General features: G+C 33.0%; 2 protein-coding genes across 2 annotated transcripts; one reads left to right on the top strand and one right to left on the bottom strand.

The window, feature by feature from the left end:
- Positions 1 to 202: 202 nt before the first annotated feature.
- Positions 203 to 6282, top strand: skic8 (SKI8 subunit of superkiller complex). Its single transcript, XM_051098986.1, has 10 exons — positions 203 to 537; positions 646 to 673; positions 787 to 892; positions 976 to 1148; positions 2267 to 2415; positions 3806 to 3899; positions 5308 to 5401; positions 5486 to 5578; positions 5659 to 5737; positions 6046 to 6282. The coding sequence occupies exons 1-10, from the start codon at positions 526 to 528 to the stop codon at positions 6133 to 6135; spliced, it is 918 nt and encodes a 305-aa protein (XP_050954943.1). The 5' UTR covers positions 203 to 525; the 3' UTR covers positions 6136 to 6282.
- A 1514-nt stretch (positions 6283 to 7796) lies between these two features.
- slc25a44a (solute carrier family 25 member 44a) lies at positions 7797 to 15831 on the bottom strand. Its single transcript, XM_051098905.1, has 4 exons — positions 15666 to 15831; positions 12168 to 12867; positions 10430 to 10557; positions 7797 to 9053 (listed from the first exon to the last, which is right to left on the bottom strand). The coding sequence occupies exons 2-4, from the start codon at positions 12802 to 12804 to the stop codon at positions 8862 to 8864; spliced, it is 957 nt and encodes a 318-aa protein (XP_050954862.1). The 5' UTR covers positions 12805 to 12867; positions 15666 to 15831; the 3' UTR covers positions 7797 to 8861.
- Positions 15832 to 16348: the final 517 nt, after the last annotated feature.

The raw sequence follows: 16348 nt of genomic DNA on the forward strand, positions 1-16348 counted from the left end.
AAAATTATCAAATTATACTTAGCATCAATTATTTATAAATACATCAATTAGTTATTATTATATATTTATTTATTAATTAATATCACTACTATTATTTAATTACTATCAGTGGTATCTGTTAAAGCTTTGATAATATTGTATGTGACGCGCACTTTTTGAAAGCCAGTACAGGGAGGGCGGAGTCAAACGGTTGTTCCCATGGTACTTTGCGCACAGGTGTCATGGCGGCTCTCTAGTAAGCGTCAGTGCGGGTGTTTATTATTGTTAACAAAGCGCTTTGATACTTCTTCGGATGTATGTAACAAATATTAAGGATTATCCGACTTTTCCGCGGACGCGCTAAAACCTCTTCAGGACGCGTGGACGTCTTACATAAGCTGTTTATTTAGTCATAAGCTAAGCTACGCTAGCATCATTGCATGAGTGAGTTTATAAACTCAAAGTAATTTATAATCCAGCTCACACACGCGTTTAGAAACTCAAAGGAGCTTATTTCTATTACAAACAGATTTTGAAACGAAGACTATGAGCACACAAGTAAGTTCATCTCTAATATAAACAAACACCTGTGTGTTTTCTGTCTGCATATGATGGTCAGAATAATCATTGTATGTGATGTAAATATGTTTATTGTTCTGTTTTCAGTACAGTATACTATTCAAGCAAGAGCATGGTGAGTCCACACACACTCTTAGTCATCTGTTCTGAGTTATAGCCCAAAAATCTAGTGAGCTGTCTATCTAGGCAGCATATTTGGGCACAGTCAATAAATCTCTGTTTCTGCAGCTCATGAAGATGCCATCTGGACCGCAGCATGGGGTCGCAGTGAGAAGGACGGGTCAGAAACTATTGTGACCGGCTCTTTGGATGACCTGGTGAAAGTGTGGAAATGGTAAGTTAATGCTATCCAAGTGTCAGTTTGTTGCGATTCAAGTGTGTTTCTGAACGTACACCACTTGTTCTGATGGCTCGCAGGTCGGATGAAAAGCTGGAGCTGCAGTGGACGCTGGAGGGTCACCAGCTGGGTGTGGTGTCTGTCGACATCAGTCAAAATGGGGCAATCGCAGCCTCCAGCTCTCTAGATGCTCACATTCGGCTATGGGATCTTGAGACGGGCAAACAGATCAAGTCTATGGATGCAGGCCCAGGTTGAGCCACTTATTTACTTATTTAATTATTTATAAAGATTATTGTTAACTAAATTTAAAACTAAAACCAAATCAAAACATTTTTATTATTTGAATTACAGTTTTTGAACTGTAAAATTTTTAATGTTTTTTTTAAAGAAGTCTCTCTTGCTCACCAAGCCTGCATTTATTTGAAACAGTACAGCAAAAAAACGTTTTGTAACGTTTTGAAAGTTTTGTAATATTTGCATTTAAAATAAGTTTTGTTTTTGAATATATTTTAAAATGTATGTGATTTCTGAATTTTTAGCATTATTACTCCAGTCGCATGATCTTTCAGAATCATTCTAATATTCTGATTTGCTGCTCAAAAAATAATTTATTATTATGTTGAAAACAGCTGAGTACAATTTTTTTTTCATGTTTTTGATAGAAAGCTCAGCATTTATCTGAAATAGAAATCTTTATAAAACATTATAAATGTCACTTTTGATCAATTTAAAGCATCCTTGCTAAATAAAAGTATTAATTTCTATAAATTCTTTCAAGCTTTTGAATGGTATAGTGTATAATGTTACAAAAGTTTTTTTTTTTTTTTTCATATAAATGCTGATCTTTGGATCTTTCTATTCATCAAAGAATCCTGAAAAAAAACTGTTTTAAATATTGATAATTGAACAGCAAGTCAGCATATTAGAATGATTTCTGAAGGATCATGTGACACTGAAGACGGGTGTAATGATGCTGAAAATGTAGCTTTGATCACATGAATAAATTACATTTTAAAATATATTCAAATAGAAAGTAGTTATTTTAAATAGTAAGAATATTTCACAATATTACTGTTCAATATTGCTGTATTTTGGAATAAACAAATGCAGGCTTGGTGAGCAGAAAAAATATCTTTAAAAAACATTAAATATTTTACTGTTCAAAATTTTTGACTTGTTGTGTATTTAGAAAAATGAATAAAAATGACAGAAACAGAAATTTGATAACTTAAAATAAAAAAGAAAACATTTAAATGGAAATTAAACAAAATATTAAAGTAACATCTAGTTCAAAGTATTAACAAAAAATATAATAATATCTAAATGTACTAAAATAACACAGATGAACTCTTTCTATATTATCTGCAGTTGACGCATGGACGGTCGCCTTTTCTCCTGACTCCAAATACATTGCAACCGGCAGCCATCTGGGAAAGGTCAACATCTTCGGTGTGGAAAGTGGGAAAAAGGAGCACTCGCTGGACACCAGAGGAAAATTCATTCTGAGCATCGCCTATGTAAGAGTCTCTGAGTATCTGCAATAATGCTGCAAGGGCAACATTAATCTCATTTAAAAACAAGTGGCTCTGATGTTTTATTTCTGTCAAACAAAAAAACAGAATATTCTGTGGATTTTAATTTTTTTTTTTTTTTTTTTTTATATAATTCTATATAAACAAAAGTTTGGAGTTGGTAAGATTTGAATATAATATACAGTAATATTATTACAATTAAAAATATGTTCTATTTAAATATGTATTTTAAAATGTAATTTATTTCTGTGATGCAAAGCTGAATTTTCAGCATCATTACTCCAGTCTTTAGCATCACAAGATGCTTCAGAAATCATTCTCATATGCTGATTTGCTGTTCAAGACTTTTTTATTTGTAAAAGAGTTCTTTGCAACATTATAATTGTCTTTACTGTTACTTTTGATAAATTTAATGCATCTTTTCAGAATAAAAATAAGTACTCACTTCAAAGAAAAAATCTTACAAACTCCTAACCTTTAAACTGTAGTGTCACATTTTTCATTTTTTGAAAAAATAATTATTTTAATTAATTTTTTTTCTTTAGTATAATACGTTCTTGTTCATAATATACAAAAAAATTGAATTTCCTGTCCCGCTAAATGCAGGTTAACAAGGTTTAAGGTTTAACAAAAAATAATCAAATTAATTAAATTAAATTATTAAAACATTTTTAAAACATCTCTAATGAGCATAAATGGCCTGGTGAAAAACAAGTGCACTTCCATAATGTTATTAGAGTACTCTATTTTCCCACACTTAATTTTGTACTTAATATACAAAAATACTCTTTACTACTTCTTAAGATGATCTTAAGAATATCTGAGTGTACTCAAATATGCTATTTTGGAACACCATGAATAAGAACTAAAACATGCATTAAGCATACTATGCATACTTAAAAAATGTAGTACATTTGAACTCATCTTACATACACTAGTGGGTTCAAGTGTGTACTACAAGTGGTAACTAAATATTTTATTTTATTTATTTTATTTTATAGCAAATTTGAGTACACTTAGATGTTCATAAGATTATATTAAGTACTAAAGAATAGCACTTTAAGTACATTATGGAAGTGTACTTTTTTCACCTGGGTGTTTTTGTCATACCTGGCTCTAAAGTATTTTGTCAGCAAGAAACAAACATTCTTAAAAGTCTTAATCCAGTAATCAAACCACATATGAAGTATTGAAAAACTCATAAATATGTATTGAATAAAAAAGTGTGTAACAGTCAGCTTCAGTGTTCAAAAAGGAAATGACAGTCCAAATTGCATTCACATTGCACATTAAAATGAATATTTGAGAAGATCCTGATTTTTCCATATAATATAACGTTTTCCAGGCCCTAAAAGTTGTCTCTCTCCCTTTCTAGAGTCCAGATGGAAAGTACTTAGCCAGTGGTGCTATAGACGGAATCATTAATATCTTTGATATTGCGACTGGGAAACTCCTGCACACGCTGGAAGGTGAAAATCGTCTCCCACATGATTCAGACTGTCTTTAGTTCCCTCTATTAAAACGTTCTGTGGACGTTCTGTCCTTTAGCCTGCTAAATGCATTTAGGGTGATTATGGGTTTCGTGAACGTGGTGGAAAAACCTGTTTGCGTCTCTGGCCGTCCCTCAAGGGTCGTAAACTGTGGCTCCTGTCACCGAGCGACTCCATTTTTCCTCTTTGTCTTCCTGCGTCGCTCCATCGCTCACTCATCCCTTTCACTTGCTCCAATAAGTACAGCTGGAAATAATGTTGAATGTTTTAAGTAGTTCAGTTTTTATAGGATTACACGGTCAAAAGTTTGGAATAGTTATGATTTTTTTAAATATGCACTACCAATCAAAAGTTTTTGGACCAAGCCTGCATTTATTTGATACAAAATACAGCAAAAGCAGTAAATTTTGAAATATTTTTACTATATAAAATAACTGCTTTCTGTTGGAATATATTTTGAAATGTAATATATTCCTGTGATCAAAGGTCGATTTTCATCATTACTCCATTCTTCAGTGTCACATGACCCTTCGGAAATCATTCTAATATGCTGATTTGCTGCTCAAGAAACATTTTTTAATATTGATGAATAGAAAGATCCAAAGATCAGCATTTATCTAAAATAAAAAGCTTTTGTAACATTATACACTATACCATTCAAAGGAAGTCAGCATAATTTTTATTTTTTATTTATTTTTATTTTTAATATTTCTATTTAACAAGGATGCTTTAAAATGATCAAGTGATGAAAAAGACATTTATTATGTTACAAAATATTTCTGTTTCAGATAAATGCTGTTCTTCTGAACTTTCTATTTATCAAAGAAACCTGAAAAAATTCAACTCAGCTGTTTTCAACATAGTAATAATGATAAAGGCTTTTTGAGCAGCAAAAAAGAATATTAGAATGATTTCTGAAGGATCATGTGACTGGAGTGATGATGCTAAAAATTCAGCTTTGAAGTCACAGGAATAAATTACAGTTTTAAATATATTAGAAGTAGAAAACGGGTATTTTAATAGTAAAACTTTTTCAGAATTTTAACAGTTTTTGCTGTACTTTTAATAAATGAATGCAGGCTTGGTGAGCAGTAGAGCCTTCTTTAGATTTATTTAAAAACAAAAAGCTTACTGTCCAAAAACTTTTGACTGGTAGTGTATCATATTACAGGAATAAATTACATTTAAAACGGCTATTTTAAGTTGTAATATTTTTCTATTTTTTTCTATTTACTGTATTTGTGATCAAATAAATGCAGACTTGATGAGCATAAGAGAGTTTATTACTGTTTATACTACACTATTTACATACAGACGTCTTAAAGGTACAGTAGCCAAATTGTGGGATTAAAAGTAAGACATGCTCTTTTCCTTTTCCTTTTTTCAGGTCACGCTATGCCTATCAGGTCTCTGACTTTCTCTCCAGACTCTCAGCTGCTTGTAACCGCATCAGACGATGGCTACATTAAGATTTATGATGTGTAAGTTGCAAATTTGTGTCCATCTCTTCGCCTCCAAACACGTTTGAATCTCACATTCTGGTTGTTTGTGCGTGTGTCTCACAGGCAGCACGCTAACCTGGCCGGCACTCTCAGTGGTCACGGATCCTGGGTGCTGAACGTTGCCTTTTCCCCCGACGACACACACTTTGTGTCCAGGTAAGAGTTGATGCACTTCAGTGGAATGGAAATTTCAAAATGTAGTTTGTGTGTTTTTAACTGTTGCGATTCTTTTGTAGTTCGTCTGATAAGAGCGTAAAAGTGTGGGACACAAGCAGCAGATCATGTGTGAACACATTCTTTGATCATCAGGACCAGGTGAGAGATCACGGTTTTCATAAAAATATTAAACAGCACATCTGTTTTAAACATTGAAGATAATAAATGTTTCTCAAGCAGTAAATCAGCATATTAGAATGATTAGAATGATGATCATGTGACACTGAAGACTGGAGTTATGATGCTTTGATCAGCTTTGATCACTGGGATAAATGTAATTTTATAATATATTACAATAGAAAACAGTTCTTTAACTTGTAATAGTGTTTCATAGTATTTCACAATGTGTTTTGGTTTCTGAAAGGCATGAATCATGCATGTTCATGTTCAAATGTGTGTATGCGCAGGTTTGGAGTGTGAAGTACAACCCCACGGGCTCCAAAATCGTCTCTGCGGGTGATGACAGAGCCATTCACATTTACGACTGTCCCATGTGAACTTCCACAAAACCACCGCCTCCTGATGAAGCTCTGTAGGAGTCACACCCTCTCAAGACCACAGCATATATGCAAATTATTATTTTTTTCGTTGCCAACTTCAGCATCTCTATATGGTGATACAAATAAATGTCTTTTTTTTTACTAGTTTCTTTAAGTTGTTGCCGTTTGTCCTGTTCAGGATTCACACATTCATTTTGATCAATGTTGCATGACATTTTTAGTAGGATAAGTATTTTATTATGAGTTTTAGGGTGTGTTCACACTTGTCATGTTTGGTTTGATTAAAACAAACGCTGGTGCGATTGCTCTGTTAGTGCGGTTCATTTGAGTAAGTGTGAACTGCCATCTGAACCCTGGTGCGCACCAAACAAGCTTATATGTATTTGGTTCATATTGCTTTCGTATTTTAATCAAACTGCAGCAGAGTTTGTTTGTTTTCCAAACGAACTCTGGTGTGCTTTGATTAAAATATGAACACAACATGGACCAAATACATATAAACGAACCAAAAACAGGAAGTAATGGCAATATGCGATTCTATGCGACATGATTTCACGAAGGGAACAAGTGGTGAATCCAAAACAAAATGAGCAGAGGGCAAACATGGAGCAATGAGGAGGTAAAGTGCCTTTTATAAGCTCTTCGTGAGTTTGCAGGTGGTAAAAAATAAAATCATTTGTACACGCAACGAGCACGCTCAGTCCAGCAGATGGCATTAGGTGTATTCAACATCGAACAATCCCAAATGCTGTTGTAAACGATTCCAGCCGAGGAAAAAGGGTCTTATCTAGAGAAACGGTCGTTTATTTTTATTAAAAAAAAATACAATTGAAATACCTAAAGGTAGGGTAGGGCGAAAAACTCAATCTCATTTTCTCCTCCAACTTTAAAATCATCGAACCTTGTTTTACCTTTTTTTGTAAAGGCCGTTTGACTTTCTTTGCATGTTTGCTTTGTAAACACTGAGTCGGTACTTCTGCTTATGTCATGCGTGACCTTTCCAACGTGATTAAGTAATGCATGAGGTTGAGCTAGTGCAAGACAAGCATTTGTGGTTAAAAAGTATATAGGCTTTTTTTTTTTTTTTTTTAGAAAATGATCGTTTTTGCTACATTCCTCATCTAGGATCTTGTAAACTACAATTTAGACCTTCAACCCATTGGCTTCCAGTGAAGTCCATTATATGGAGAATAATCTTGAATGTTTTCTTCAAAAACCTTAATTTCTTTTCGACTGACGAATGAAAGACATGAACATCTTGGATGATATGGGGTTAAGAAAATTATCAGGAAATTTTTATTCTGGAAGTGAACTACTTTAAGTGCAAACATGGCTTTGGTGATCACCATCCGCCCTCTACAGGACGCCAAATGTTACTGCATCCATTCAGAGTCCTTGCTTTGGACTGTATTATAGCAGACGTGCAAAATTAAGTATAATATATAAAGATCCAATGCGGAACTTGTTTGAATGTTAAACTCATGTGTGCAACACTAGCAAAAAAAAAAAAAAAAAAAAAATCCCAAACAGTTTCATTCTCAGGTGGTTCATTTAATTCACTGTCCGTTGTGACACAAAGATCCAGTTAGAAACAATCTCATAGACAAATACTACTATGGCAGTTATTTTTAAAATATGAAGCACATTTATAAAACATTTAAACTCATTTAAAAGCTTTGGCCCCAAAACAGTTTTTTCTGAAGGTTAGAAACAAGGCATGATAAAAACAGAAAATATGACAGTCCAAAGAAGATTCAGGCTGAAATATTTCAAGAGAACGTGATGCTTTCTAACTTTTCTCACAAGACTTTTCACACAGTGTTTAACCCTGGATAAAGGCCACCTTTAAAATTAACTTACATGATTTAATAATTTCTTTTGATCAATGCATAAGGATTCAAACAATAATTGCACAGTAGCTACACTTGAAAAACAGTTTCAGGCCTATTAAATATTTAAGACCTGAGCTTAGTATATAAGTAGTACATTTGTATTTACTATAAACATTTGTGTAAATTTTCCAGGTATGAATTTCAAAATAAAAATGCACTAATATTTCCAGATTTTTCATGACTATGGAAATCTCAGGTACATGTTTAGTCAATTCTTGCCTCATTAAATATTCATGAGCACAGTGACATGATATTTGATACTTTTACACTTTATTCAAGTGTCTGAGGGAACATTTAACTCAAACTGTCGCTGTAAATATGTAAACTGGTCCAATAAAATTGACAATATTATTCATTTAGTATGTTTCTAACTATACAAACTAAATAAATAACAGCACAACACTGTTAATAACCTTGTAAATAACATGCAAATAATGTTAACCTAGTTTAAAAATGCACAAACCTGACTAAAACAACCCAGGGTTTCAAGTGTAAAAAGCCATTTGTGTTCTGATTATTCCTACCATGTAACAGATGTGATGTTCTCACTTCCTGTCAGATGAAGTGAAGAGCACTGCATGAGTCAAATTCACAATTTCAAAATGATTTCACTTCAGCGACGGCAAATAAGGAGTTCCATGATGTCTCATTACAAAATACTGGCTTGGGCCGGACGCACACAACTGATTTCACAGGTTACAAAATATACAAAATCCACCAAAAGGGAGAAAGGAAATATAGCTTCACATCTGAGTGCCAATTATTGCCTGGTCCTCATAAAATGTGAAAATAATAAAAGGCATCTGTTTAAAAGGCTGAGGTATGTGTGTTTCACCAGTGTCTGCTGTCCACCAGTTCAGGCCGCAGACTGAGTCTCTTTAGTGTCTCGTAACCGATGACGATCATGACCGAAGTGGGCGTAGAAGAAATGATGCGTGCCGACAGACCCTTAGTGAGACCCCACACGCCCTCTTCAGCCAGGAGCTGCCTAAACGTCTCTATTATAGAGGAGCGACCTTCAACCTGCAAACACACACACAGTGTATTAACTCAAAAAAGCTTAAAGGAGAAGTCCACTTCCAAAACAAAGATTCACATATAATGTACTCACCCCCTTGTCATCAAAGATGTTCATGTCTTTCTTTCTTCAGTCGTAAAGTAATTATGTTTTTTGAGGAAAACATTTCAGCATTTTTCTCCATATAATGGACTGATATGGTGCCCCGATTTTGAACTTCCAAAAGGCCATTTAAATGCGGCTTCAAACGATCCCAAATGCGGTTGTAAACAATCCCAGCCGAGACGATCGGTTATTTTAATAAAAATAATACATTATATGATCCCAGCCAAGGAAGAAGGGTCTTTCTAGCGAAACGATCGGTTATTTACATTTTAAAAATACAATTTAAATACTTTTTATTCTCAAACGCTCATCTTGCCTTGCAGTCCTTGAACTCTGTATTCTACCGACACAGTCTTTGCAAAGTAAATATGCAAAGAAGATCAAACACCCTTAACAAAAAGGTAAAACAGTGATATAGGATGATTTTGCAGTTGAGGGAGAACATGAGATGGGAGTTTTTCGACATACCCTAACTGTCATGAACCGGAACAAAAACACTCCAGGCAAAGTAAGACAAGATGAGCATTTGGCATTAAAAAGTATATAAATTGTATTATTTTTATTAAAATAACCGATCGTCTCGGCTGGGATTGTTTACAACCGCATTTTGGATCGTTTGAAGCCGCATTTAAACTGCATTTTGGAAGCTCAAAATCGAGGCACCATACCAGTCCATTATATGGGGAAAAATGCTGAAATGTTTTCTTAAAAAAAAACAGTTTCTTTACGACTGAAGAAAGAAAGACATGAACATCGTGGATGACAAGGGGGTGAGTAAATTATCTGTAAATTGTTGTTCTGAAAGTGGACTTCTCCTTTATATCCATAGTAATAATATACATTAATGAGACAAATCATTTTAATGTGCCATATCAACACAACAACCATCCAGATGATGAACAATGTGAACAACATCAGTACACAGAGGTTAGGCAAGTATAATAGGTGTTATTTACATATAAAAAGCCTTACAGATGCAGTGATATCCACCTTTTTCTTCATCTTCATCTCATCTGTGTCTAGCTATTTTTAAGCTGTACAAAACAGCTCATTTGCTGCTTGATATTGCAAATTGGTGTCTTACCATATTATTTTAATGTATTATTTAAATTATGAGCAGGCTGGTTTGTAGTGTAGTTGTTTACCGTTTACTGCATGTTGTTACTGTTCCTTACTGGAAGTCTTGCCCATAGGCTTACTTCCACGTTGAAGAAAAACGTGGATAATGATAATAAGAAAAGTTTCTTGACAGCTGTGATTATGGGTGAGTTTGTACCTGTACTCGGGCTCGGATCACGTCCATGGGGTTGGTGAGGGTGGAGGCGGTAGCTGCAGCCATCGGTCCCGCAACGGCCTGGAGGAGGAGGTGAGGACAGTCCGCTGGAGCCAGTCTGGAGAGCTGCTCTGGAAACACACAACCCGGAAAATTCACGTTTCACAGTAAGAGCGTTTATGAAACAGCATTTAAGTTGTTCACCGAAAGATTATTGGATAACCGAAATCACTGACTGAAAGTGACGGTTTATTAGCGCGTCTCCGCTAGCGCGTTTTGACTGTCTTGTATTTGCTTCGTTAGTTTTAATATGAAACTAAGTTTGAAGTTTCAATTTCCCTCAATTTATTATGAAATTCAAATAATAAATGCCGTTTTGACGCACGTTAATGTGGCGAGACCGAGCGGTGTAACCGCCTCAGTTTAAGCGGCAAGTGAATCTTTCATAAACATGAATGAAAAATCAGTCGTTATGTTGAAAGAAACTGCGTAACTTACTGAAATAAATCACGTCTCATATAATCTCTCATTTAGCGTTTCAACCGCGAAAAGACGTCAGTAAAATAGTTTGTAAACAATACGTGAAGTAACGTTAACATTTACCTCAGGAAAGCCATTCAGTGTTCATTAAACGCGACAGAAGAAAAGCATTTGGCTAAATATATCCACTATAATACATACTGGATATTACATATTTAATATATATTTTATTTAACCGGTTGTCCTCTGTATTTAATCTACATTACCAGTCAAAAGTTTTTGAACAGTAAGATTTTCATTTTTTTTTAAAGTCTCTGTTGCTTGTATTGCAACAACTGTAAAATTGTGAAATATTTTTAGTATTTAAAATAACTGTTTTCTATTTGGATACATTTTAAAATATAATTTATTCCTGTGATTTCAAAGCTGAATTTTTAGCATCATCACTCCAGTCACATGATCCTTCAGAAATCATTTTAATGTTCTGATTTGCTGCTCAAAAATATTTTTTATTACTGTTATGTTAAAAAACAGCGAAGTAGAATTTTTTCAGGTTTCTTTGATGAATAGAAAGTTTAGCAGAAAAGCATTTATCTGAAACACAAATCTTTTGTAACATAATTGTAGAATGATTTCTGAAGGATCATATGACTGGAGTAATGCTAAAAACTCCGCTTTGAAATTAAAGGAATAAATTAAATTTTAAAATATATTCAAACAGAAAACAGTTATTTTAAATAGTAAAAATATTTCAAAATTTTACTGTTTACTTTGGATTAAATAAATGGAGGCTTGGTGAGCAGAAGAAACCTTTTTAAAAAAACATTAAAAGTCTTACTGTTCAAAAACATCTGACTGCTAGTGTATGTTTGTAAAAACAAGTTTTTAATACCCATTTCGTTTATAGATTTTTTTAACAGATTTTCAATATTAAGCATTAAACAAATAGCCTAATGAATATTACATATATTCAGTATATATTTTACTTAACGTTTCGAATAAATCTGTCATGAAAACACACGTAAACTTGTTCATGTTGTTCATTGTAACAAAAATGCAACATTTCTTTTAAGAATTATATTTTTAAATGGTTGTTTTTATGTTTATATACAACTCTTACATGAGTGTTGATCATTAAATAAATTGTATTAATTGACTAACTTTATTTTCAATTAGGTATTCAGCGAAATCAAAGCTTTAATTTCAGTTTTGGTGTTGGGGTGAAAATTTCAGTGCATCACTAAATATTTATTTTCTTTACCTCCATAAAAGTGATAAAATGGCCACCAGACAGCGCTGTTGGGTATGTAGGTGAGTAGCGATGCCACATATCCCCGATAAAAGCCCCGAAATCCATCCACGTGAAAAATCTGAACCACAATGTCTCTGGTCTGGCCAAATGTCAGTTTTTGTTTGGACGTGGCCATCACCATCTTGGGCTTGAGTTTGAAGCGTGTGAGCTGACACCCGTGACCCTGCACCATCAGCTGCTGGGACACCACGTCGATGGGTACCGTGATGCTTTGCGCCACCAGTGAAGCTGCGCCGCCAGCCACCAGAGACTTGACCGTGTTATTGGACGAGTAACAGGACACGTATTTTCGTACCAACTCATAGGTAGTGATGTACGCCTGACCTGAGATCAGCGTGAACGTGTTGACCATGAACCCTCGATAAAGGCCTCGAGCCCCCTCGGCCTTCAGAATCTTAAAGAAGGCGTCAAAGGTGCCGTTATAGAGCGATTTCCCCTTCTGGACCTGCAGTCTGGTGCGGATCAGGGTGAAGGGGTACACGACGGCCCGTGTGGTCATGGTCATAAAGACGCCCAGCGAGTAGAACTTCCTCTTGTCCAGATCCTCCCATTCGATGATCTGAATGTTGCGCTTCTGCTGCATCATAGCGTGCAATGACCTCACACACAAAAATCATACGCACACACACTCCTTCCGCTCCCGCACAACCTGAAATGACAAAATCACAACATTTTGAATAAGCTGCATGTCCTGTTGCAGATCTGAAGGTACAGAGTTCAGAGATCATGTGACCGCTGGGTTATGCCATAATCATATGCTCTGCAGAGATAATTTCTTGACATGTGTCAACAAAAAAGCAGATATTGAACATCTGAAATCTATGAAATATGCACATTTTTACAGCTCAACTGCTTTTATTAAAATCTTTATCTATTTGTTATATAAAGGTTTCTTATATAGATTTTATTGTTTACACTTGTCAGTAAATATTGGCATAAAAGTATATTTGTTATTAATAATTATATTATTTAATAATATAAATTGTATTTGCATTTTTGTTACAATGAACATTTACTGTGAGCAAAAAAACAAAACTTTTAAAGCCAAAAAAAAGTGGTAAAAATTTAATAAAACAACATCCATCATAAAAAAAAATATGATAATATTATAAAATATAATAAATAAAATAATTACAATTTGTAAATTACATAAATGTTTCTAAAATATTATAATAATTTTAGTAGCCATTTTCAAAATTAGTTAAAAATAAATTAATTTAAAAGCATTTAAAGTAAGTTTTTGTCAAAGTCCTTGTCATTCTTAATTTAGACATTCGTTTTCATTTTTACACCAGACATATATATCGGCTGAAAATATCAGTTATCGGTCTACTTGATCTGTAATAATCAGCATCGGCCCTAAAAAAACATTTTGGTCAACAATACATAAATGGGAATATTTCTAAAATCTTAATTTTTATTTTAATTTCTAAATCACTAGCCACACTTTCCACGGGATTATTAATTATAAAATTAATTTAAATAATAATTATTAAATTATTTTATTATCTCTGGTATTCTAAAGTAAACATTAATGAGAGAAAATTATATTTATAGCATCATATTTAGAATTAATCAGAAAAATAGGGTTTGCCATATAAAAATAAAAAACATTTTTAATACTAAAAAGAAAGCAATCCTTTTATATTAATCTGTAAATTACAAGTTTACTGTGAGCAAAATAAATAAATACATTTTTAAACTAAAAAAGGTGTAGTATAATAAAACAACAAAATAACAAATAAAAGCAATTACATTTTGTTAATGATGTAAATCTAAATGTTCCTAAAATCTTAAAACAATCTCTAATTCTAGAAATGCCATACGTCCACTCTGGGATTATATCTGTCAAAAAAAAAAAAAAAAACAATAAAAGAAAATAATAATAATAATAATAATAATAGTAATATTATTAAAGTAAAGTAAACATTAAATTATATTTAAAGCATCACATTTGGAATTAACTAGAATAATAGAGCTTGGCCTGGCTGACTATCGGCGCTGATATTAAGCATTTTTATTATGGTTATCGGTATCAATTTGGCAATAAAATAATTTAAAAGCATTTGAAGAAAGGTTTTTGTCAGAGCCCTTTTTATTCTGAATTTTGACATTAAATTTCATTTTTGCACCAGACATATATATCAGTTAAAAATATTGGTTATCGATCTACTTAATTAATAATCGATTAATAATCGGTATCGGTCCTGAAAAAGATTTATCGACAGAACAGAAATATGAATATTTCTAAAAATCTTTTTATTTTAATTTTTAAATCACTTGAATGCCACACTTTTCACACAATTATTAATTTTAAAATTAATTTTAATAATAATTAATATATTTTTAATTATCTCTGGTGTTGTAAAGTAAACATTAATGAGAGAAAATTACACTTATAGCATCATATTTAGAATTAGAAGAAAAATAGGGCTTGGCAATTAAAAATCAAACATTTTTCAACAAAAAAAGTAATCCTTTTATATTTATCTGTAAATTACCAGAACATTCCTCAGGATTATACCTGTTAAAATAAAAAATAATAGTTAATATTTATTTTTAAATTATATATCTGGTTTGCCAAAGTAAACATTAAAGAGGAGAAAATTATTATATAAATATTACTTTATAGGGCTGTCAAACAGTTAATCGTGATTAATCACATCCAAAACAAGTTTTTGTTTACATAATATGCATGTGTGCTGTTTATATTTATTATGTATATATAAATACACACACGTGCATGTATATATTTAAGAGAAATATGTTATGTTTATATATGAAATATATATATATATATATGAACAGAAATATATACACATTTAAATACATATTAATATTTATGTATGTGTATTTATATATACATAATAAATATACCCAGTACACACACATATATTTTGTAAACAAACATTTATTTTGGATGCGATTAATCGCTTGACAGCACTAACAATTTATAGCATTATATTTAGAATTAACCTGATGACAGTGCCTGTTTAAAACAATGTGTTTATGATGGCAAAATTGCATTAGAAATCTAACAGAAAAATTCTAACGTTTTTATTTCCAAAAATAATAATTTCATCTTTATGTTACATAATTTTGAAGGACCACACAACCTTGATGCAGCTCTCTGACATGAATGACAAAAAACAGCCAATGACAGATCTAAGAGACACCATGTACCAGCATTAACTGCTCTTTTCTTCTGTACTCCATCAGTTGTTTGGCTCTGGCACGGAGTTGAATGTTTATCAGTCATAGTGACCTTTTCATGGTGAAGCTGCAAAAATGACAATGTCTGCTATCTACTGCACATGCGCATTACACGAGACAATATACCACCTGACACCCCCCCTACAACAAAAACCAGCTTATGTTGTGTCCCTCCCCTCGCCCATTAGAAGTACATGACACTTGATTTGACCTCTCAGACGCACGCTAACTTACCCGGTTAGCTCGCCATATTTGCTGTTTCTCCATCCAGCGGGCTCAAGCGAAGCTGCGTGGTCTTGTCATGAGAGAAGTCCCATATTATGGCTATAAAAAACACATTGCCTGATCGATTCGTGGCCTGCAGCTCCTGATAGAAAGTCATGCCGATCGAGCCGAGCGCTCCTCCACACTTCCGGCGCATGCTCAAACGTCACTGATAGGACAGATCGAGCGCCCGCTGCTGCCTGTTGATTGGTCATTCACACAGGAGGAGCAGTTTGATGATTGGGCGGTGATGTGTGCCGTTGTTATTTATTTTTTTATATTCATATTAACATGAACAATATGGACAAAAGGTTTTTTTACAATGAACAACATACTTATTGCAATTAACAATTATATATATATATATATATATATATATATATATATAATTTAAAATAATTTAAATTAACAAAATGTAGACTATCATGTCGAACTTCTGCATTAATTCTATTTTTTTTACATTTTTATATACATATAAACATCTTTACATGTTTAAATGTTACAAATGTTACAATGTTACAAAGTGTTTTACGTGAACAAATAAAACTTAATACACCATATGAAAAGATCTAAGCAAAAAAAGATCTATCTGTAACACTAATATTAATACATAAATATTAATTCTAATGGTTTTTGTATTTTTTCTAAATATG

This window comes from Labeo rohita, chromosome 25 (assembly GCF_022985175.1).
Source record: "Labeo rohita strain BAU-BD-2019 chromosome 25, IGBB_LRoh.1.0, whole genome shotgun sequence".
NCBI classification, from domain to species: domain Eukaryota; kingdom Metazoa; phylum Chordata; class Actinopteri; order Cypriniformes; family Cyprinidae; genus Labeo; species Labeo rohita.

Excerpts from the sequence above, each read along its gene's own strand:
- skic8 (XM_051098986.1), top strand. Across the intron at positions 893-975 it reads CTGGTGAAAGTGTGGAAATG|GTCGGATGAAAAGCTGGAGC; the intron begins GTAAGTTAATGC and ends GATGGCTCGCAG. Across the intron at positions 5,402-5,485 it reads TACATTAAGATTTATGATGT|GCAGCACGCTAACCTGGCCG; the intron begins GTAAGTTGCAAA and ends TGTGTCTCACAG.
- slc25a44a (XM_051098905.1), bottom strand. The coding sequence starts at position 12,804 with ATGATGCAGCAGAAGCGCAACATTCAGATCATCGAATGGGAGGATCTG. Across the intron at positions 10,558-12,167 it reads ATTTTATCACTTTTATGGAG|AGCAGCTCTCCAGACTGGCT; the intron begins GTAAAGAAAATA and ends GTGTGTTTCCAG. Across the intron at positions 9,054-10,429 it reads TGATCCGAGCCCGAGTACAG|GTTGAAGGTCGCTCCTCTAT; the intron begins GTACAAACTCAC and ends GTGTGTTTGCAG.